The sequence below is a fragment of the Typopeltis vanoorti genome, chromosome 13, assembly GCF_054136105.1.
Source record: "Typopeltis vanoorti isolate ZY-2024b chromosome 13, IOZ_Tvanoo_1.0, whole genome shotgun sequence".
In the NCBI taxonomy this organism is placed as follows: domain Eukaryota; kingdom Metazoa; phylum Arthropoda; class Arachnida; order Uropygi; family Thelyphonidae; genus Typopeltis; species Typopeltis vanoorti.
Window position 1 is genome coordinate 122,851,001 of NC_143561.1, and position 23,207 is coordinate 122,874,207.

At 35.7% G+C, this 23,207-nt stretch overlaps 1 protein-coding gene across 1 annotated transcript in view; it reads left to right on the forward strand.

Annotated features, from left to right (window-relative positions):
• LOC150100509 (uncharacterized) overlaps window positions 1–23,207 on the forward strand; it is a 1,094,033-nt gene that overhangs the window by 478,103 nt on the left and 592,723 nt on the right. Inside the window, exon 17 of the mRNA XM_090402670.1 lies at window positions 11,013–11,189. Coding sequence (XP_090258796.1) covers window positions 11,013–11,189 — 177 coding nt within the window. The remainder of the gene's footprint in view (window positions 1–11,012; window positions 11,190–23,207) is intronic.

Consider the following 23,207-nt stretch of genomic DNA (forward strand, 5'->3'; position numbering starts at 1 on the left):
ACCTTTATCAACTATTGCCCTCTCTAGTTTTCAATCATTAGCAAACAACTGAATGTCCACCTTTAAAAATCTTCTGCTATATCATTAATATACAAATTAAAGAGTAGTGGTCCTAGTACAGAGCATTGGGGCACTCCACTAGTCACTCTCATTCGCCTTTAATTCCACTCCACTATATGCCACCCTCTGATGTCTGTCTATCAGTCCCCCCCCCACCTTTAATCCATGCCACCAGCTTCATATCCATTCCCATTGCTCCAACTTATGTAATAGTTTTTTCCATGTAGTATTCTGTCAGATGCCTTTTGCAAAGTCCAGTAGTATCATGTTGTAGTTATTTTCTTTATCCAGTCCTACTTTCACCTTATTATAAAATGTAGGACCTATCTTTTGCAAAGCCATACTGTCTCATGTAAAGTGTCATATTCCTATCCACCCATTCCTGAATTATACTTTTAACTAATTTTTCCAATACTTTAACCATCACGCCAGAGATATTAATTTATCTGAAATTTGCTATTTTTGTCTTAGAGCCACCTTTATGTAATGGAACTGTCTTACCCTCTTTCCACTCTCTTGGAATCTTGCAACAGCTAAGACTTAGAATAAACAACTTTGTTAGAGGCACTGCCAGTTCAAATGCACAGTCTCGCAGCACACGAGTGGATATACCATCCATGCTCACTGCTGTATTCATATTCCATTTATATTTCTCAATATACTGAGTATCTTCAGTTCATCTACCTCAATTCTCACATCAGTCTCTGTCACCTCAGAACTGCAAATGATGATATTATTATTATTACTGTTATTATTATTATTATCTGAGACCTCCAGGGAGCCAAGGCCACATCGAGGGAAGCTATAAATCACCCACACCAACTATCATACCTTCCCTTAAATTCATTCACACTAGATGCACTCACTATCCCTAAGTGCAAATTATTCTGCTCACTTACTGCTCTCTGGGTGAAAACGTAGCTCTTACCCCTTTTTTGACTGCAAATAAATTTAACTTCATTGGATGTCCCTCCCCCCGTTCTCTCCACACCTTCCATATAATGAAAAATTTCATCATTTGATATTCTGTAACACCCATTCAAAAGTTTATAGACCTCCATCATATCACCCTCTTTCTCCTGTTAACCAGAGTTTGCAATCCACATACTCGCAATCTGTCCTCATAAATTAAATCCCATAATCCAGATATAATCTTTATCTCTTCTTTGCACCCTTTCCACAGCTTCTATATCCCCTTGGAAACCAGGAGACCAAATCTGCTCCACAATAATCCAGGTGTTGTCTTAGCAAAGCCTTATAAAGAGGCAAAATGACTTCCTTTTCTTTACATGCCAAGGTTTGCTTCAACATCGCAATTATCCTCTGAGTTATATTTGCAACTTTTGCTATGTGACCTTTGAACTTTTAATTCCTATCCACCAATATGCCAAGATCCCTTGCTTCTTCAGTTTCTTGTAGCATAACTCCGCTAATATAATATGCTGCTGGAACTCTAATCATGCCAAAGTGATTAGAGTTTGTTTGCCCAAATTTCCAGTCTATTCAAATCATTTTGCAATTTCTGAATATGAGGAGCATCCCTGATTGCCCTGCCTATCTTCACATCGTCAGCACACAATTGCACATTTGATGTTAGATTCTTCCTGATGTCATTAATGTATAGATTAAACAATAATGGTCCAAGGACTGAACCCTGAGGTACACCACCTGTCACCTTAAATCTAGCAGATTTAAATTTGTATGATGCAGGGAAGAGATACGTTTCCAATCAGTTTGGTGGAGGGTGTTAAGATATAATCCGAGAAGTCTGCTTTACCGGAATTGTTAAATTTAATGCATTGTTTGTGTTCTGTTGTCCAGATTGGAATTGTGGTCCAGTTTCACTGATATAAACTAAATTAGGGGTGCAATGGATTTGGTATGTTCCAGAGCAGGGAGGGGGGGGGGCAAAAGAAGGATATCTAGAGCAGTTGCATATGTTTATAATTTTGTCATCATCATCAATTTCCTGATATGTACTCTCGAGTGATGTTTAGGTGATTATGAGAGAGTACTACATGATTACATTTAATTATTATTAATCTCCTATCAACAATTTTCCTCCAAATAGTCTATTACTTGTGAGCACCGATATTGTCATATCTAACATTTCATGCTTCCAAAGCACTTCTGATTGAATCAATCCACCTAGACATAGGTCTTCCTCTGGGTCTCTTTTCTGCCATCTTATTTCTTACAGCATTTTTTTGATCCACTGTATTCCAGGGATGGCCTCTTGTCCCTTCCCCTTCTTATAATTATTAAGAGAGACCTCCAGGAAATCAGGAACTCACTGAGAGAGGCCATGCTATTTGCATTAGCTGTCACACCTGTTTTTCCATTCATTCACACTACTTGCACGCGCACACACACACACACACAATGTCCAATGGCAATCCATTCCAATCACGCACCACCCTAGACCTCACTCTCCTCTTAGTGGCATTCATTCTTAGCTTCCAAGGATGTCCTCTTGTTCTTTCCCCACCCTCCATAAATTGAAAAACTCCATCAACTGAAATTCTGTAGTTCTCTTTCAGAAGTTTGTAAGTCTTGATCATATCACCCCTCTTTCTACTGTGTGTTAGTGTCTGCAGCCTACAAATTCTCAATCTGCCTTCATAATCTGTATTCCACAATCCTGATATCATTTTTGACACTCTCCTTTGCACTTTCTCCACTGTATCAGAATCGATCTGATGTCCTGGAAACCAGGAGATCAGGACGTCTTATGAAGGCCTCATAAAGAGGCAAAATGTCTTCCTTATCTTTACATGTCAAGGTTCTTTTCAGCTTTGCCATTATTCTCTGAGTTGTATTTACAGTTTTTGCTATAAGACCCTTTAACTTCAACTTCTTGACTACTAAAACTCCAAGATGCCTAGCTTCATCAGTTTTGTCAAGCATAATCTCATCATATATAATATGACGTTGAGTATCTAATCACATGAAAGTGGATGACTTGACATTTTGTCAGCATTCAAATGATAGCCATTTTCACATGCCTATAATTTCTGCCTATTTAAATCTTTCTGCAAGTATTGCATATCAGCGGCACACTTGATTAGCCTATTTATCTTTACATCATCTGCAAATAACTATATGTCACATGTCGAATCCTTCCCGATGTCATTAATGTGCAGATGAATAATAATGGACCAAGGACTGATCCTTGAAGCACACCACTGGTTACCTTGAATCTTGCAGATTCACATCCCCCATATACCAACCACTCTTTGATATCTGTCAGTCAGCCATATCAGCCATACTCTTATCCATAACAATAGTTTATAATCCAGTCTCATATTCTCCAGTTTATGCAACAGGATTCCATGCTATATTCTGTCAAAAGCCTTAGCAGAATCTAAAAACATCATGGTGTACTGTCTGACTCAGTGGTAACATTATTATAGAATGTGAGCAAGTGGCTAAAATAAGATCTTCTCTTAGTAAACCCATGCTGTTCATTGCAAAGTTGAGATTCTCTGTCAACCTGTTTCTGAATGCGAGTGCCCTAAGCAACTTAACTTAACCTAACATAACCTTACCTAACCAAAATCTCTTAACCACCACTCTGGATTCAGATACTGATTGGTTGATAGTTGGATACGTCAGCTTTGCAACAATCTTGTGCATTGGGATTACCATACATTCTTTACACTCCTGTGAAATGTTCCCTTTCCTGAGATTCAAATTATATAGCCTGGTCAAGGGAATAGCCAGTTCAGCAGAACACTCTTTTAAATTCCATGCTGATATTCCATCAATCCCTGTTGTTGAATTCTTATTCAGTTTGTGCAACAGCTCTAATACCTCCTCTTCATACACCTGAGTTTCCTCATACAGCTAATAGGTAGTGGCAAGTTCAATGTCGGATATACCAGGTTGATAGCTTTCAGCAAAATAGTGCTCATTAGTTGAAAAATCACTTCTGTCTTACTAAATAGCTTAAGGAAATTACAACGTAAAATACACTCTCAATATTTCAGGAACGTCACGTTGCCATTATCACAGGAACTTAAATACAAGACACGTGCACGCTAGCACAACACACAGTAAATGAGGAACGAAGCAGGAAACTATTCTTTCTCCTAAAATTCCTGATGGTGCCCCCTAGCAGACAATGTTCGTATTCTTGGCTGATTGGACTGAAGGTCTTCTGATGTAGGTTTCCCAAATTTGGGGCAGTCTCATGCAACCAAATTTGTTGAGGTTTGGATTGTTTCTTAGGGCTGAGGCTGATTCCATGAATAGCCTTTCGTATTTGAATTTACTATGGTGTATTATCGTGGCTTTCTTCCACTGTATTCTATGGCAGATATATAGATGGTCTGCAAGACCAAAATGGCTATATTGGTGAAACTGGATGTAGTTCTTGTGTTTTGAAATTCTGATATTAGCTGTCCTGCCTGTTTGGCCAAAGTAGGACAGCTTATTTCACTACATTAAATTTATACATTAAATTACATACGTTACATTTATTTTAATGTATATTCTATTGTGCGTTGTAATTTCCTTAAGCTGTTTAGTAAGAATGTATAACCAGCGTCTAAGCCTTTCCACGAGAATCACTAAGTTGGGTTCGTATACGTCCCGTATTTTAGAGAAAGCTAATTATGTGTCAATAATGATAGACAGTTCTAACCACGGTGCTTTGAAAATAGTTCTAGTTCGATACTTCATACCAGAAGAGGACATCAAAACTGTGGTTCTAGAGTTTTTAGATTTACTATGTGAAACTGCAACCAACTCACAGAATATGTATGGCAACTAGTGACAAAGTGGAATATTGAAAAGAAAGTTGTTACCTTGTCAGCAGATAATACTAATACACATTTTGGTGGAAGTTCCAGAAGAGGAAAGAACAATATTTTTCATAAATTGAAATCAAAATTGAATCGTACATTGATAGGTGTTGGTTGTTCATCCCATATCATAAATAATGCTATACAATGTGCAGCTGACATTGCCCATGGACATTCAAGCTGTCATTGAAAAAGTATATCAGCATTTTTATATCTATACTGTTAGAGTGCATACACTCAAATGTTTTTGTGACTTTTTAAATACTGAGTACAAGACAGGGCACTCAAAAACACGATGGTTGTGTCTGTACCCTGTTCTCAAAAGGATGAATGAGATGTACGAAGTTCTCAAATCATATGTTCTTTCACTTGATAAACCACCATTGCTTCTAAAAAATTTCTTTAGTAATCTAGTTTCAGAGCTAATAGCCACATTTCTAGAATACCGATCTGAAATGTTTCGTGCAACAATTTGTGTAATTGAAGGTGAGAAAGTCACTTTTGCTGAATCAAAATCCATTATTAAAAGCCTCTTAGAGAAACTTCAGCAGAGACGAGATAATGCAACAAGGAAAGAACAGTCCTTACTGAAGGCATTAATTGAAGATGGAATTATCACTGAGAAGAATTATGGTAATTATAAAAATGAATTTTATAACACCTGTATAGAAGACATCCAAGAATGGTCTTCTGACACTTTTACTTTTGAAAGTTTATCTTGGATTTTATTGAAGAATCCAGAAGCCAGTCTCAGTTAGAAAAGTGTAACAACTATTGAAGAGGTCTGCCCAAACACAAAAATCGATGAAACTGAACTGTTTGATGAGGTGATGATCTTGAAAAAGACAATTACAGAGAAGAACGAAGAAATTAAAGCAAAATCTACAAGAGAAATTTGGTACGAATTATTCAACAGCGTTGGAGTAAATGAATTAATAAATTTGAAGAAGATTGTTAAGTTCTTCTGCTGCATTCCTGGCACAAATGCTAGTATTGAAAGACTGTTTACCGGATGAACTCCTTATGGATAAATGAAAAGAATAGGTTATCTGTAGAAACTGTGAAAGCTATGCTCATTGTTAAAGTGTTTTTCAATAAGGACTGTGTGGAATTTCATAACTTGGTAAAACATAATCAATCTTTACTTGAGAAAATGCAGTCATCTGAAAAGTATATCACAGGCAAAGATCAATGATTTGGTATTGTTTAAAGTTCAGTTTTAAGATTGCTATAATTAAATTCTTTTCCCTTTGCTGATGTTCGTAAGCAAGAAAAGCAAAAAAAATTTGTTGGTTTATTCAAACCGAAAGTGTCCTGTATTTTTCTGCATATCATTTGTATTCAGTAGTGTTATTCTTTCTTTTGCTTGCAGTATAACAATAGAATTCCTTTGATTGTCTTTAACTTGTAGAAAACCAGTTTCTTTTCAAACTCAGATCTAACTTTTCATATAATACTTGTGAATTTTTTGGCCTGCTGTGTATAATTATCATAACTGACATCATCTTTATGCACACGATATTCCTTCCACATCATCTGAACTCGATATTTCTTATCCTTCCGATCCAATAACTGACACTATAATCAGATCTAACACTCTTTGACCTCAAATTCCTTCTGTCACATGCTGTCCAAAGAAGTTGTCTCACAACTGCTCAATAAATTCATTTTCATTTTTCTCATGCATCTCATAGCTACCTAATCAATTTTCAGATAATTAAAGTACCCCCATTATGATTACTTTTTCACACCCATCTTATTTATTTGTGGATGCATTTCTTTGTCACTAGTAACCAATTCACCAGGCCTGTAACAACACACCACTCTGTATTTAATCTTGTTAGACTCCACACCTCACACTAGATGGCTTCAAACTCACTACCACATGAAAAATTGTTCCTAGTATTGCAGTCATAAGTCTCAACTGTGACCGGATTCAAGATATTTAATATTATTAGCAGCATGCCCCCTCCTCTCCTGTCTATCTTTCCTAAAAATACTGTACATTTGATACCGTTAGTTTGTCTGCTTCTGATAGTCAAGTTTCACTAAAGCCTGCATTAGCGAAACTAATATTAATAGTTTGTTTGTATCATGAGGTCCCAATATATTAATTAAGGCAACAAACTCTAATCCTTTGTTTCTGATACACCTAGCATTCATGTACAGACATAATAAATTACCTTCATGCTCCTTTTGCTTACACTTGTCACTGGTCTGCATGACACAATTCGACAACTTGTAGGATCTCTGTTCTTATCTACTTCCTTCCTTATTCACATCATTATACATGCTTTATACATCTGAATTGGACAAATGCGAAATTGTTCTATCTTCATAATCATTTCCATAATAATAACCATTCCCATCATTACCACAGTTACCTAACATTGTCCCTTTTACACACTGGTTCTCACAATTCTCCCCATCAGAATTCAGTTCCCCTGACTCTCTGTGTTAGATCTTATGTCAATTAATTTTATCTATTCATCAAACTATGCAGTCTACATGCTTGTCTGTACTCATAATCAAGATTGTGCAGTCTTGATATCATTTTTGTTATCAATTTGTTTACATTCTCCAAGATTAATTCATTGCTTTTGACCAGATATGGACACACAACTCCTGATGTGGTCTGATCAAAGCTTCATGCAATGGGATCAGCGCACTTTTATCTGTTCTGGCCAATGTTCTTTCTCCTCAAGATTGTCACAATTCTCTGAGATGTCCTCCGAAATTCAAATCTCTATTCACAATCACCCAAAGATCCCTTGCTTCCTCCACTTCTTCCAGTATAATTTCACTAAGTGGGTATGAAGCATGCAATCTGCAGATTCCCAATTTTAAAACTTTGTTTTTAGTTGCATTAAACTGATATGCCCTTTCCTTTTCCTACCTTTTCAGCTTATTAAAATCCTATTGAAAAGCCAAAACATCATTACTGTTACTAATAGCCCTCTAGAACTTCACATCATCTGCAAACAACTGAAAATCTCCCTGTAGTCCTGTGACAGTATCATTGACATAAAGATTGAAGAGTAATGGTTCCAGGAGTGAACCCTGTGGAACTCCGTTTGTAACCTTCTTACTCCCTGATACTGCTCTCCCATGTATAACTCTGTGTGATATCTATCAGAGAGCCATTCACCAATTCAGTTCACTAACCTGTTATCCAAACCCATATGTTGCAACTTAAAACCAAACTTGTTATGTGACACCCTGTCAAATCCCTTGGAAAAATCCCCAAAAAATGACAGTGTATGCTGTACCCTCAACCACTGCTCTTGTTACTCTATTGTAAAAGGTAACCAGATTACTAAAAGAAGAGCACACTTTAAGAAATCCATGCTGGCCTTCATAAATAATATTGCCCTCATCTGCCCAATTCTATATATGACCTCTTACCAATTTCTTCACTGATGTATGGAATAGCTGTGGTTTTACCATAATTCATATTTGCAATTGTAGGTGCAGTTTTATGAAGAATTTTATCAATAGTATTTTTATACCATTGATAAAATGGTATAAAAATAGTTTTATGAAGAATTTTATCAATGGTATTATAAATGTATTGCTTATCACTTGTAAGTCTTGCTAAAGAGTTTGCTCATTAGAGTAAATTGTTATAGCTTGGTTTTTGAGGGTGTTAATGACTGTGATATATGTACTCTTTAATTTGTATATTAATGACATAGCAGAAGATTTAAGAGGCGATATTCAGTTGTTTGCAGATGATGCAAAACTGGAGAGGGCAATAATTGATAAAGGTGATGTAGATAACCTGCAGGTGATTTAAATAAATTTGCAGTATAGACACAGGACAATTGTTGTCAATTTAATGTTGCAAAATGTATTGTAATGCACTTAGGGATGAAAAAGATTACATGCTTTGTATCATATTGATAGTATTCAATTACAGGAGATTGATGATGCTAGGGACTTTGGGAGAATGGTAAACAGGGAGTTGAAATTGATAGGATATATTGCAAATGTTGACAAAATATCTCAAAGGATTACCTGGATGTTGTAAAACATGCAATCTAATATAATAGACAAGCTTAGGTGTTGAATGTTACTCATAACTTATTTTAATACCAAACCAACTAAATTATATATATATATATATAAAGATATTTAATAACTGGCCTATATTTCACTGGATTCAAACATCTTCAGAACACATTACATGTTACATGTAATGTGTTCCATAACATGTAACATTGGCGACAATGAGTGAAACAGTGAAATTGTAATGGAACAAATGATCTAAAGTCCTACCTTGGTGTTGTCTAATGTTGTGAAAAAGAAGTATTACAGCTACATAAATTTGCCTTAAGATAAGAGTCAAATTTTTTGGCAAATAAATACCTTTAACGTGGCTTTACAATGAAAGTCTGGCTTTGGCAAAGGTGCCCAGGGAATGGAAGGAAGGTAAGATAGTGCCATTGCATAAGGGTGGTAACAGACTGGAAGTGTCTAATTATAGGCCAGTCTGTGTGTCATCAGTAGTTGTTAAGATCTTGGAGAAAGTAGTGAGGGACCGTGTACAGCATTGGGCAGATGAGGGTAATGTTATCTGTGAGAATCAACATGGATTTGTGAAAGGACGCTCTTGTTTTAGCAATATGCTAGCTTTTTATAATAAAGTTACAAGAGCATTAGATGAGGGAAAGGCATATACTGCAATTTTCTTAGACTTGGTGAAGGCATTTGACAGGGTGCCACATGATAAGCTGATATTTAAGTTGCAGCACATGGGTCTGGATGTCAGATTGGTCAACTGGATTCAGGATTGGCTGTCTGATAGGTATCAGAGAGTTGTGTATGGTGGAGCAGTTTCCAGGAGGCAGAGGGTTACAAGTGGGGTCCCACAGGGCTCAGTACTAGGACCTATATTGTTTAACCTTTATATCAATGACATAGCCAGTGGATTGCAGGGGGATATTCAGTTGTTTGCGGATGATGCGAAGCTGGGAAGGATTATTAGTAATAGCGCAGATGTGGTAGCCCTGCAAGAGGATTTAAATAAGCTAGATAGATGGGCAAATGAATGGGGGTGTCAGTTTAATGCAGCAAAATGTAAGGTCTTGAGGTTTGGAAAACATCGATGGGATGCTGCATACTCTATGGGAGGAGTTATACTGGAGGAAGTAGGGGAGACGAGATCTGGGGTTGATGATTGATAGAAACCTGAAGTTTAGGGGACATATTGCAAAGGTGGTGAAGGTAACACAGAGGATTGCTGCTATTATGAGAAGGACACTGACCTGCAGAGATAAGAGGGTTATCATTCCGTTGTATAAGTCTCTGATCAGACCACACTTGGACTATTGTTCTCAGATTTGGTCCCCAGGATTTGAAGGGGATAAATTAACTGTGGAAAGGATACAAAGACGGATGACAAAGATGGTTTCAGGACTGTACAAGGATAGTTATGAGGATCGGCTGAGAGAATGTGGACTGCAGAGTTTGGCGGATAGAAGAAGGAGAGGTGATATGATTGAGACTTTTAAACTGTTGAGAGGTGGTTACATGGTTGACACTGGGGAGTTCTTTCGCTTGGTTGATCAGCGGGAAGGAGTGATGACAAGAGGCCATCCCTGGAAGTTACGAAAGGAAACGGTGAGCAAGAGGGTAAGGAGTGGTTTCTTTGTGTGGAGGGTGGTTGAGCCGTGGAATGCATTGCTTGATGGAGTGGTGGGAGCGAGAACGGTCAGTGACTTTAAAGAGTGGTATGATAAACTTTGTGTTTCTCAGGGGGGGGACCTCCCCTCGATGAGTCTTGACAGACTTTATGTCTTAGGAAGGACCTCCCTCGATGAGTCTTTTGACTCCTTGGAGGCCTGAATAATAATAATAATAATAATAATAATAAATGCAACTATACTTGTTCAGATTAAGAGAACACTTCGTAGTCATGGCTGGGTCGAAAAATAATCTTTCTGAGCTGTAATGAGTTGCATAAAGCACATTCATTTTCTTCCATCTAATCCTGTATTGAAGGGATTTCCAAAATATAGTCTACAAATTTTAAGTTATATTTCATAATTTTTGGTTTAATGAAAATATAGGTATGTAAACCTTTTTAGAGACTGTCTAATTGCTTACTGTTTATGTTATGACATTTTTTTCCCTTTCTTTTAAAAGGATTTCCAGGCCTTCCTGGGCCCAGAGGTAAAACTGGCCTTCCTGGTCTACAGGGTATACCAGGAGAAAAAGGTCTTCCTGGCTTGTCTGTTATTGGACCTCCTGGAGAGGATGGACGTGGTGGAAAAGATGGGATTCCTGGTCTTCCAGGTCAGCGTGGTGATCCTGGTCCTACTGGTATGTTTCTATCCACAGAATTTTTGATGTAATTTTAATGTTTAAAATTCAAATTATGTTTTTTTTCCTAATTTTATTTTTATTTTTATTTTATCAGAAGTCCACACCAAAAATTTTATTAGTTTTCACCATTCTGTTACATGGTTGTTAAATATTAGCTGGATTCCTTCTGATACACTCAGATATAAGATGTTAGTCACTGAAATTCATGCAGATAATATAATTCCATTACTTTTGTTGATATATAAATTTGCAACTATTTATAGATAAGCATTAAATTATTTCTCTTTTCTAATAATACTAACGAGTGAAATTTGTTTAGTGTTTACTGTATAAATTTGTATTGCTATGGAAAGATAACTAATTTTTTTGAAAATTTTTTTGATAATGATAGTGAATTAATTTTTTTTTAATTTATTTATTTTATAAGTGTGCAAGATGGACTGAGGTATTTATATTTAAATAACACACATATTTCCTTAAACCATATTGTTGGTATGGCACCTATGCATAGTAGAACAATGGTGGCCAAGATGTCTTTTTTTGGGGATGCACTAAATTTGCATGCTTTTGTCCAGTATAAAATTTGTGAAATATATTCGTTGCTGAAGTTGAACCACTTGAGGGAGAAGAGCAAATCTGGTGAGGGAGTGTGTAATACATGTTTTCAGAGTTTATGCAGAGACAACAAATTACATGATATAGTTGGCCCACCGATTAGAGGTCCCTCGACACTTCTGCACATGTCAGAAAAAGGAGAATCCATTCTGATAATAGGGTAATCAATCTGTCTTCTGGGATGTGTTTGTTTATTATTACAGGTCGAAAAATTTAGCTTTTCTTTTACGAACATTGTAGTTTTTAAAGTGTAACTATTTTGCTTGTATAACTGTTGGAAAAATGTACGTAGAGTATTAACAAAATTAAAAAAAAGGATAGCATAAAACAAAAATTTAACTAAGTTTATTTTTAAGAAAGTTTTTTATAAAATAAAAATAATTATAATGAAAAACAAATTTTTTCAAATGAACTTAGATATTCTAAACTTACAGTTGAGGGAACCGAGACACTTTAATGTCCTAAACCGATTAATTATTTATGACTTGTTGTGACTCTTTTAACAAATCCATGCAAAAAAAGGTTGGAAAAAATACCATTATCAAATCCTTTTAATCTTCATAGTCATCTGAATCGGTGTCCGAATCGCCATCACTTTCACTTAAACTGATCACCAAAGATTTGCATAATTCTTCAATAATTCTGTCTCTGTCCCAATACATATTTTCCAGTGAGGTGACAGGAAAGATATTTTCCCCAGTTTTGAACTGTAATACTTTCAGTCACCTGTTCTGAAAGCTTAAAAAGTTTCGACATGTCAATATCTCCAGTTATGTTGCGATGGCGAATGAAACTTTTCACTTCTCCCAAACATACTCAGCAGCATTAATATCGCAATGATATGGTGGTAGCCTCAAAGCTAGAAATCCATGCTCTTTGAGCATGGTGTCGAATTTAAATAGTTTAGTTGTGGACGAGTTTCTTTTGACCAAATTAAGCAATTCAATTTTTTGCATATCTGGGGAATGAGAAATGTTATTTGCAGAGAGCCAATCCATAAGAACTTGCTTCTTATTAGACCAATTTGGGACTTTGTTTAATCGAATAGAGTGATATGAAGCATTATCAATTATAACAGCATTTTTAGGAAGGTTTGGAATCAGTTTTTCTTCTGCCCACTTTTCAAAGATCGTAGAATTCATTTGCCTATGGTAATTGGCTTTGTATAATAAGTTTGAATTTGGTAAAAAAAAAAAACATTTCTCTACCCGCACACAAAATTATTATGTGCTGCGAGGCATTTCTGGTTTGTAGCACTTCACATTCTTCTTTAGACTGCCAACATTTTCCATAAGTTAAATTACTATCAATCCAAGTTTCATCTAGATACACAATTGGTCTTTTCTCCTCCCTGAAATGTCTTATTGCTCTCAAATACTGTATTCTAGATAAAATAATGTCACTTCGCTCCATGATAAGTTTCCTTTTATTCTGGGACTTTTTAAAACAAAATCCGATTTCAGAAGTATTTTCCTTAAAGTTTCTCTTTTCCAAGGAAAATTAATTTTTTCTTTAAGCACAGGAATCAATTTTGGAACAGTTGGCACTTTTCTCGACCAAGTAAAATTCTTGAATAGTTCTTCTTATAACGTCTACATCAAAATCATTCAAAGCTATGGTTTCGATGGTTTTCTTTACTCTGGCGCTTTTTTTTTTGGTGATTTAAATTTTGGCTTACCTTCACCTTTTGATTTTCCCTATGAATTCTTTTAACAGTCGACCCCGATACGCCCGCAATTGCACTTGCACATTTTATGACTTGAGAAAGGGGAACAAGGAGACAATTCTTTTTTGCAGAATGTCATCACATTATTCAATATTCTTTTGCAAGAGCTACTGAAACTACAGTCAATAAGTTCTGTTGTTAAACAACAACAGAATTTGTTGACTGTACTGGATCCATCATACAAATTAATAATAAAAAAATAATGCAAAAAAGCGACAACAAAAATCAAGCTAGTACTAGTATAGCAACAGACAAGAAAGCACGTGATTTCGCATGTTGGCGACCAATTCATACATCCTCCATTTCTTTCTCCCCTTCAGCATGAATTGACAATTCTTGGCAAAATGCCAAGGAGAGATCTACAAATGGTGGGCAAACTATAGCAAAGTAGGGAGTATTGATAGAAGATTGAAAAATGTAAACTTCAGTAGTAGAAGTTCATGGGAATGTTAGAAGATCTGAATAAAGATATAGCACATTTGCATGTAGTTCTTCACAGGATAAAGCATGTGATTAAAAGGCTGCAGACACAGCAAGAAATTGGTCAAACTGAAAACAGAAAAAAAAAAAAAAAAAAGCAAGAGGTCTGAAGCCAAAGAGAAAATTGTAAGAATAAATGAGAGAAAGAGCATATGCAGATAATTTTTTACATTGATTCTATAATAATGGGAGTACTTCACAAAAGGGATACAAAATCTTATTTTCCTGGTGTGAAAATTAATAATATTAGTAATGCTGTCAGAATGTAGAAAGGGAGGGTGCGAAATTTATTGTTTCAGTTGGAACCAATGACCTGAGAGGTGAAAAGTATTTTATGAGAGAGGATGTGAAATAGTTATTGGAGAACCCTAAAAACGAAAAATGAGAGGGTGAAGTTATTAAGCTGCTACCACACTATGAAAGAGGTGAACTGAGAAGGCGGGGGGGGGATGATGATAGCTAATGAATCAAAATGCAGGTTGTGCAGAAGGAATGATGTACAGTTTGTGGACTATAGCCTGATTTTGATGGATGGGAAGGTATGTATGATGATAATGGACTGCAGTTAAATGGATCCTGAGTTATTCTGTCTAGAGAGAGAGTTATTCACTAAGTGTGTGGAATCACAAAGTGAAGAAAGCTAAAGAAATGATAGTGGATGCAGAATCTAGTCTCTCAGGCAACAATATTGAATGATATGGTCAATTCAGGATGAAAAGGTGGTTGGGGGCCTACAGTTTCTATGTACTAATGCTAGAAGCATCGGGAATAAGAGGGGGGTTGGCATTGGTTAATGCAATATCGCCAAAAATCCTGCAAAACTTGGTTGCAAAAAAATAAAAAAATTGGTTGATGCTATAGGCTGGGGGCAGGGATGATATGGAAGACATGCATCAAGATTAGTGCATTGAGTTATGGGGGACTTCAACTTTGTAGGTATAGATTAGAAGAAGGAAGATCACATGACAAGAAGGAAATGGAGTCTACAGAGATAATGACTTGAAGCAGAATGTGATGGAGGGGACTTGGAGTATGAGAGTGTTGAATCTTGTTATAGGATCAAAGATCAGCTGTGTGGAAAGTACAAGGAAGAATGACTATGGAAGTATAACTTTAATGAGTGCAGATGATAGATAGGTGAGAGGCAGACAAAATTGTTGAGTGATCACTTTGCAAGGGTATATCATCCAGGTGAAGATATTGTTATGGAAAAGGGGGCAGGGATTAATGTGAGAACATGGGTTGATGAATTGTGGAGGTACTTAGGGTATTGCAGAATCTGCATGAAAATACTGCTTTGGGATTGGATGGGATATCAGCTTACATTTCAGGAGAATGTAAGGAACTTGTGATGGTTTTAAGTCTGTGCTATGTTCTTCTGCAGCCTGTTCCTGTTCTTGATCATTTGCTCCTGCTTTGTTGGGAATGGTTAAAGTGAAGAAAGAGAAATAATACACTTATGTCTGAGTTGATGGGTTGTTGAATCATGATCTAAAAACTAATCCAAGGAAAACTTATGATGCGATAATGACTCATCTAATCTTGATGAGTCATTATCCAGATCAGTGATGCCACATCACTCAGATATATCAGTCATATCACTGTGTTGTCTTTTAACACACTCTGCTGAATATTTGCCCTCACTCTATCTTCATAACCAATGTTCTGCAGTCTTGATATCATTTTTTTTACCCACTGTTTTTTACCCTCTAAAGTTGCTTTAAAACTTGATGACCAGATCTGGGTACTGCAATCATGTCAGAAAAAATATGAGGGGGGGGGGAAGGCGTACTATTAATGATATCAGATGACTTGAGTCCAGTTATGATAGAAACACATGAAAGCAGTCCATGTGTTGGAAGGACGTCCTATTACAGGATTGGGAAAGAATTGAAAATCTATTTTAATTCTTACAGCATTTTGGAAGAATTTTCAAGGAGTACAAGCTAACACATGTAACACATATAAAGATAACACAGTACTAAATGAAACATGTGGATATGACACTGGATTCTTATCTAGGTAGATATCTTTATGGACATTTCTAGTAGGCCTAGTTTCTTACATCCATATTTCCTTAAACTGGTTGAATTCTAAGGGCAGCTGTAGATTCCAAAAACACTCTTCCTTTTCAAAATTTACTGTGCTGGAGCATGATGTTTTTTTTTCCAGAAGATCCTATGATTGGCATCCAGTGCAGTGATGGTCTACAAGACCAGATTGACCATACTCATGATTGCAGATGTATGTTCATCCATGTATGTTTATGTTCATCTACCTGTCTGTCCAAAATATGCCAACTTACAGTAACAGGAAGCTTTATATACTCCAAGAACAGGGAGGAGAGAGTTGATCTTTATTATTATTCATGACACCTCCAAGGAGTTTGAGGACTCATCATGGGAGGACACCTTCTAAACAGGATAAGGGTAGCAGGTTTCAGGTGGGGCTTAAAAGCTGTGCACAGATTGTATTTTTTGAAGGACCTGGCCCTTTTTTTTTCAGATGAACCCCAGATGTAGGGATGTGATGGCATTTCTAAAATTCTTCTGAAGAGTTGTGGATTTATTTTTTTTTAATTCTATAGGAACTGAAGCCATTAGATAGGAAGGTATTGTGTATGTGGTTGAGTTCTGTTGAAAGAGGATGGATACACTATGATACTGTTAGATTTTGCTAAGGCATTTGATAGGATTCCTCATGAAAGGCCATTGCATAAACTGGAGAATATGGTTAGGAATATAAATACATGGCTTGTATGGTTGGCAGGCAATTATCAGAAAGTGGATGGCTGATGGATGAGTATCAAAAAAGAGGTGTACAGTGGATGTGAATTTGTCAGATTTAAGATGACCAGTGGTATAACCTAAAGATCCAGTCCTTGGACCATTGTCATTCAATCTATACATTAATTACATTAGGAAGGATCTAACAGGAGATATTCAGTTGTTTGCTGATGATGCAAAGATAGGCAGGACAATCAGGAATGCTTCTGATATCCAGCACTTACAGAATGATTTGAATGAGCTGGAAATGTGAGCAAATATCAATGACTATCATTTCAATGTTAGTAGGTGTAAAGTATGATGATGAAATTTTCAATAGCATATTGTATTAGAATAGTAATGCAACATAAAAACTCATGAGTCTAGGATCTTCGCATTATGCATTTTGAAGTTCAAAGATCACATAGCAAAAACTACAAATTCAACTCAGAGGATAATTATGATGTTGAAATGAACCTTAACATATAAGTATAAGGAAGTCATTTTGCCTCTTTACAAGGACTTGATAAGATTGCATTTGCACACTACTGTGCTTAGATTTGGTCTCCTGGGTTCCAAGGGGATAAAGAAGCTGTGGAAAGGATGCAAAGAAGAGTTACAAAGATTATATCAGTGTTATGGAATGTAGATTATGAGGACAGTTTGGGAGTATGTGGACTATAGACTCTGGTTAACAGGAGAAAGATGGGTAATATGATAGAGGTCTATAAACTTCTGAATGGGTGATATGAAATATTGTCTGATGAGATTTTTCATTATATAGAAGGTGGGGAGAAAGGGTGGCACCCATGGAAGTTAAGTTAGTTTGTAGTTAAGATAGTGGTGGGAACTAGGTTTTTCTGTTGCAAAGTGAGAGAATGTAACAGTTTGCCTGTTGAAGCAGTGAGTACATTTTGTTTATTTATTTATTTATTTTTTACTTCCACCCACGAAAAGTTATCAGCAATCCTATAGTACATTTTGTACAATGGCTGGGCTAATGATATAATTTTTTCTATTTTTATAAATTTTTTTTATTTTTTTATTATTTTTAATTTATTTTTTCATAGTCAGAAACCCTACTCCAGAGACCAAACATGGAACTTTTTTCAAGCCACTTCAAGCCTGCAATTAGGCAATTCAGGCAATGAAATCCTCTCCCACCTATTGTTTGTATCTAATGTCAATGAGTTTAAGAGAAAGTATGACAACTGGTTTGAATGGTGCATCACCTCTTGCAACTTCCAGGAAGTCAAGGACTTCCTGGAGGTCTCAGATTATAATAATAATAATAATAATAATAACAGTAATAATATTTTCCATTTAGAAAATGGAAAATATTAGCAGATATTAACATCCACCACAGTAGGATGCAATTCGCTACCATAGTGTATAATTGTCTTTCCTCCCTTGACATTGGTTATCAGGTTACTCAGCAGAACTTAGTCCTTTTCTATCAGGAAACCTGCCCACACTCAGTAAGTACATTTATCATCAATCGTATCGTCAAACCTTCCAGTACTATGATGTTATCAAAACTTTAGTAAATGGAGCTGTAATCATCTGATCAGACTATGTTAGTCTATCCACTGAAAATCAATCGCATACATGCAGGGAATTTTTAGTCCTACTACCTTCTAGAAGACTTCTCAGTTAATCTGCACTCTCCCTCTCTTTCCCAAATTAAGATAACAAAAATCTTGTGTAGTTCCTTACATCCAGGGCACCTCAGAGGTTATGAGAAGAAAAAAAAAGGGTTCTTAAAAGTTACACGATACAGACTTCCAGTACCAAAAATTAGTTGATTATTTCCCTCTTTCATTGCCAGGTGACTCGAATCCTGTGAATTGTTTCCACACCACACTTTCACATCGCCCACCTAATCTCACCTTAGCTCATCTCACCTAATCTCTTCTATTTATACCATCCAATGCAGAGGACACTGACTTGTAGAAATAAGGAAATTATTGTTCCATTGTATAAGGCTTTGATTAGGCCACACATGGACTACTGTGCACAGATTTTTTTCATCTGGTTTTCAAAAGGATGTTGGGAAGGATTCAGAAGAAGACTGACTAAGGTAGTTTTTGATCTCTGAAATGTCAAATATGAGAAAAGGTTGAGAAGATGCAATTTACAGAGTCTAGTGGTAGGAGGAAGAGGGGTGATATGATAGAGATCTACAAGTTAATAAAGGATTGTTATAGGATCAATGTTGAAGAGGTTTTACAGAAAATGGTGGGAGATCAGGGGAGAACCAGAGGTCATCTCTGGAAGCTCTAAAGGAGGGTGTGAGCAGGGGTGAGAAGCAGGTTTTTAGCATACGGAGTTGTGAATGATTGGAATGCCTTGTCTGAAAGTGTGGTGTCCGCAGAGAATTTGAGTGTGTTTAAGGTACAGTGTGATGAGATGTGTTTATGACAAAAGGAGCTCCTAGATGAGTCTTTGACTCCATAGGGTCTTGGGATAATAATAATAATTGCAAAAGATCCTTTCATTATTTAAATGATCCTGGTGTCTACAAGTACTCCCTGCTCTTGCAAACTCACATACTTTGGACATAGAGGAAGAACAACTAATATCCAACTGAATGAACACAGAAAGATGTCTTGGCAAAGCATTGGGCCGATAATTTAATAAGTAAATGAAGTTAGTATTATTTCGAGATGTGTGTTTTTTCCTCTAAATAGAATGAGAATCCTGGTCATGAGAATAGATGGAGGCATGCAATCTAAAGAGTTTTATAGAAGATGGAAGGTAATATGAAGAAGCTTAAGCTGTTGAAGTATTTATCATATAGATTTTGGAGTTTTTTCCCATAAAGTAGAGTAAGGAAATGATATGAACAAAGGACAAAAGTTGTAAAAGTGAGTTAAAAAAAAATGAATTATTTCATTCATTCATTCATTCACATATTTATTTTATTTATTTATTATTATTATTATTATATTTTTTTTTTTTCATGGAGAGTGGTAGATGAACAGAATGCATTTCCAGAGTTAATTTATTTTCTTTTAATGATTTTCCAGTTTGGAGTAATGATGATAATGATGTAAGAGTTAGCATTGAAAATCATCTGCCACCTAAAGATATTAATCATATAAAAACTATCTATGTGAAAGAATGTTTCTCTGATGTCTTAAATAGAATATAGTTTTGATGTAGTTAATTTGTTTTATTTAATTTAATTATTGTAATTTTATTTTATTTTCACTAGAGGTCAGGCCAGTAGAATAACCATCGATCAAATCATTGTCTCTTCAGCATACTATGTGAAACGTAATTTAGCTTGTGTGTGTGTGTGTGTGTGTGTGTGTGTGTGTGTGTGTGTGTGTGTGTGTGTGTGTGTGTGTGTGTGTGTGTGTGTTATGGTTAAAGTGATAAATCCAGTTATTATTAATAATTACCGGTTAAAGGGAATAATTAGAATTAATCACTTTAACCTGTTAAAGTGAATAATTCCTAGAGGAGTCTGGTAAATGTAATAAAACCATGTTTACAGGTTTTATGTATAGGTTTTCATTAAATTTCTTTGCTTAGGGCATCAATAGGAGAGGTTGCTTTTTTCTTATTTACATCAGTCACTACTGCGTGTACATTTCTCCACATTTTCATTGATTTTATGTACCCATAAGCATAATGGGAGATTTAGAAATAATGAGAACACGATTTAATCAGTTATTTACAAGAGAAGAGTATTATTCGTTTTTAGCGAAAGTTAAAAAGAACAAAGATAAGGTTTCCGGGAAAACACCCGAAGATTATCAACGGTTATCAAGATTTGATATCGTAAAAATTGGAAATGTTGAAAAACTCGTCGTACCTGTTAAAAATGAAAGGGATCTGATTATGTATTACACTTTCTTGGAGGAAAATTTTCAGTTAATTCATGACACTCATATTGCCATCGGTCATGGGGGACAAAACAGAATGATGAAAGAGCTTAAAGAGAAGTATAAGAACATCACAGTTGAAATTGTTATGATATATTTGAATCTTTGTGAACCCTGCCAAAAGAAATTGAGCATTACAAAAAAATGGCTCCTTGTTAAACCAATTAAAAGCAGCGAATTTAATTCTAGATGTCAGATTGATTTAATTGATATGCAGTCACAATCTGATGGCGATTATAAATTTATAATGGTTTATCAAAACCAACTTACGAAATTTGTTCAACTTGGAGCTTTGAAAACAAAATGCGCTGCAGAAGTTGCACATCATCTATTGGATGTATTCACAATATTTGGAGCCCCATGCATCTTGAAAAGTGACAATGGCTAGGAATTTGTGAATAAAATTATTGAAGAAGTCTGCGGAATGTGGAATGAGCTTAAGATTGTTCATGAGAAACCACGGCAAAGTCAATCACAAGGCTTGTTGAAAGAGCAAACCAAGACATTGAGAAAATGTTATCCACATAGCTTGAAACAAATAAAACAACAAAATGGTCGGAAGGGATAAAATTTATTCAGTTTATGAAAAACAGAACACATCACTCTGGAATAGATCGCAGTCCCTATGAAGCTATGTTTGGCTGTAAAGCTAAGGTAGGTTTGAAAACATACTTACCAGTCGATACCTTGTCAGAAATCATGAGTGAAGAAGATTTCGAGATGATATTAAAAGATCAAACTAATAAGGATGTTGAATGTGAGAAGATAATCTCAGAGAGGGAAAGCGGTATTAGGACAGAAAATGGTGACAATGTGGAAGCGGAAATAGATGATACGAGTGATGACTTATCTGTTGGAGATCCAAACAAAAACAGAAATAAGAGAGTGTTAGCCAAATCAAAAGAAAACAACATTTTTCTGAAACAGGAACGATCGACAAGGAAGATAACAAAATAAAAAATATAACTAATGTTGAATTAGAAAATAATGAAAAAAGTAAGGAAAGTACTTCTTTTGCACTCAATGAAATCACAAAAAAAATTCAAGAATCTCTAAACTCTGCTAAGCAGTCACTTGAGAAGCAAGCTGAAAAAATGTTAAGGCTTTCAATGACTAAGTTTCCAGTTGCAAATATAGGAGAAAATGTTTAGATAAGAATTCCAGAAGTAGACAGGGCTAAGACTGATAACCAGAATATTATAGCTGTTATAATTTATATTGAGAATGAAAACCTATATAAATTAGGTACAAAATATGGTATTTTAAACCAACTCTATTTGAGGAAAGAATTTACCATTTGTAAGGAAACTTTTATTTCAGTTAATGAAGTTCCTGATATTGAGACAAGTCTAAGAGAATGTGCCTGCAAGAATTCTAATTTAGGTGGTCAAGGTTTCCAATATTGCAATTGTACAGCCCATTGTAACTCAAATCGCTACAAATGTAAAAAGTCAGATATCCTTTGTAATTCCAAGTGCCACAGAGGTCTTTCCTGCAAAAATAAGTAATTTGTTTTTTACTGGACAACAATATAATCATATAATAATGTATTTATCTCCTTTTCTCTCTGCTATTATATAAAATATTTTTTATGAAACATGTTTCTATTACATTTACCAGACTCCTCTAGGAATTTATCACTTTAACCAGTTAAAGTGATTAATTCTAATTATTCACTTTAACCAGTAATTATGAATAATAACCGGATTTATCACTTTAACCGTAACATATATATACTCCAGATGATGACCTTAATATGAAGGCTGAAATGTCGGGAAATTAAAATAATTATTTATAACATGGTTGTAGAGTCCATAATTTGTGTAAAATGAAACATGACCTCTCTTTTAGCAAATCTGTGCTGCTGCTCAAAGATAATATCACTGTCATCATCCCAATTCTCACCGACCTTTAGATCACTTTAACCCCAACACCTGACACACAGATTGGTCTATAATTTGATGCTTGAATTCTGTCACCCCAATTAGACAGTGATACAGTCTGGCCTTCCTTTCACTCCTTTGGAACTCGACCCAGTGCAAGACTCATATTAAACAAATATGTTGAGGCAAATGTCATCTCCCTGGCCGCTCCTTCAAAATATGTGATGCTATATCATCACATCTCACAGCCTTATTAATATCAAATTTGCTTAATTCTCCCATATACCTCTTCTCCTCATCATCCACTGCTCTCAAACATCTCCATGATGTCATATTCACAAAGATGAAAGTCCTTTATGAACTGCTCATTAAATATCTCAACTATATCCTCCATAGCATTTATTTTTATACCATTTTCTCCAATCAGTACAGTTCTACCATAATCATTCTTTATTATTATTTTATTTTTGTTTTTTTTTCAGACTCCCTACAATTTCTTTTTGGCTTTATTAGCTAACTGATGCTCTCCCGAACCTTTGCTACCCTTACCAAATCGAGTCACCCTCCTTGCCTGTTGTTTGTATTCCACATGGAATTTATTATTACCACTCCTCTTATGTTGCCCCCCCATAATGCCTTTTTTCCCTCTGTAT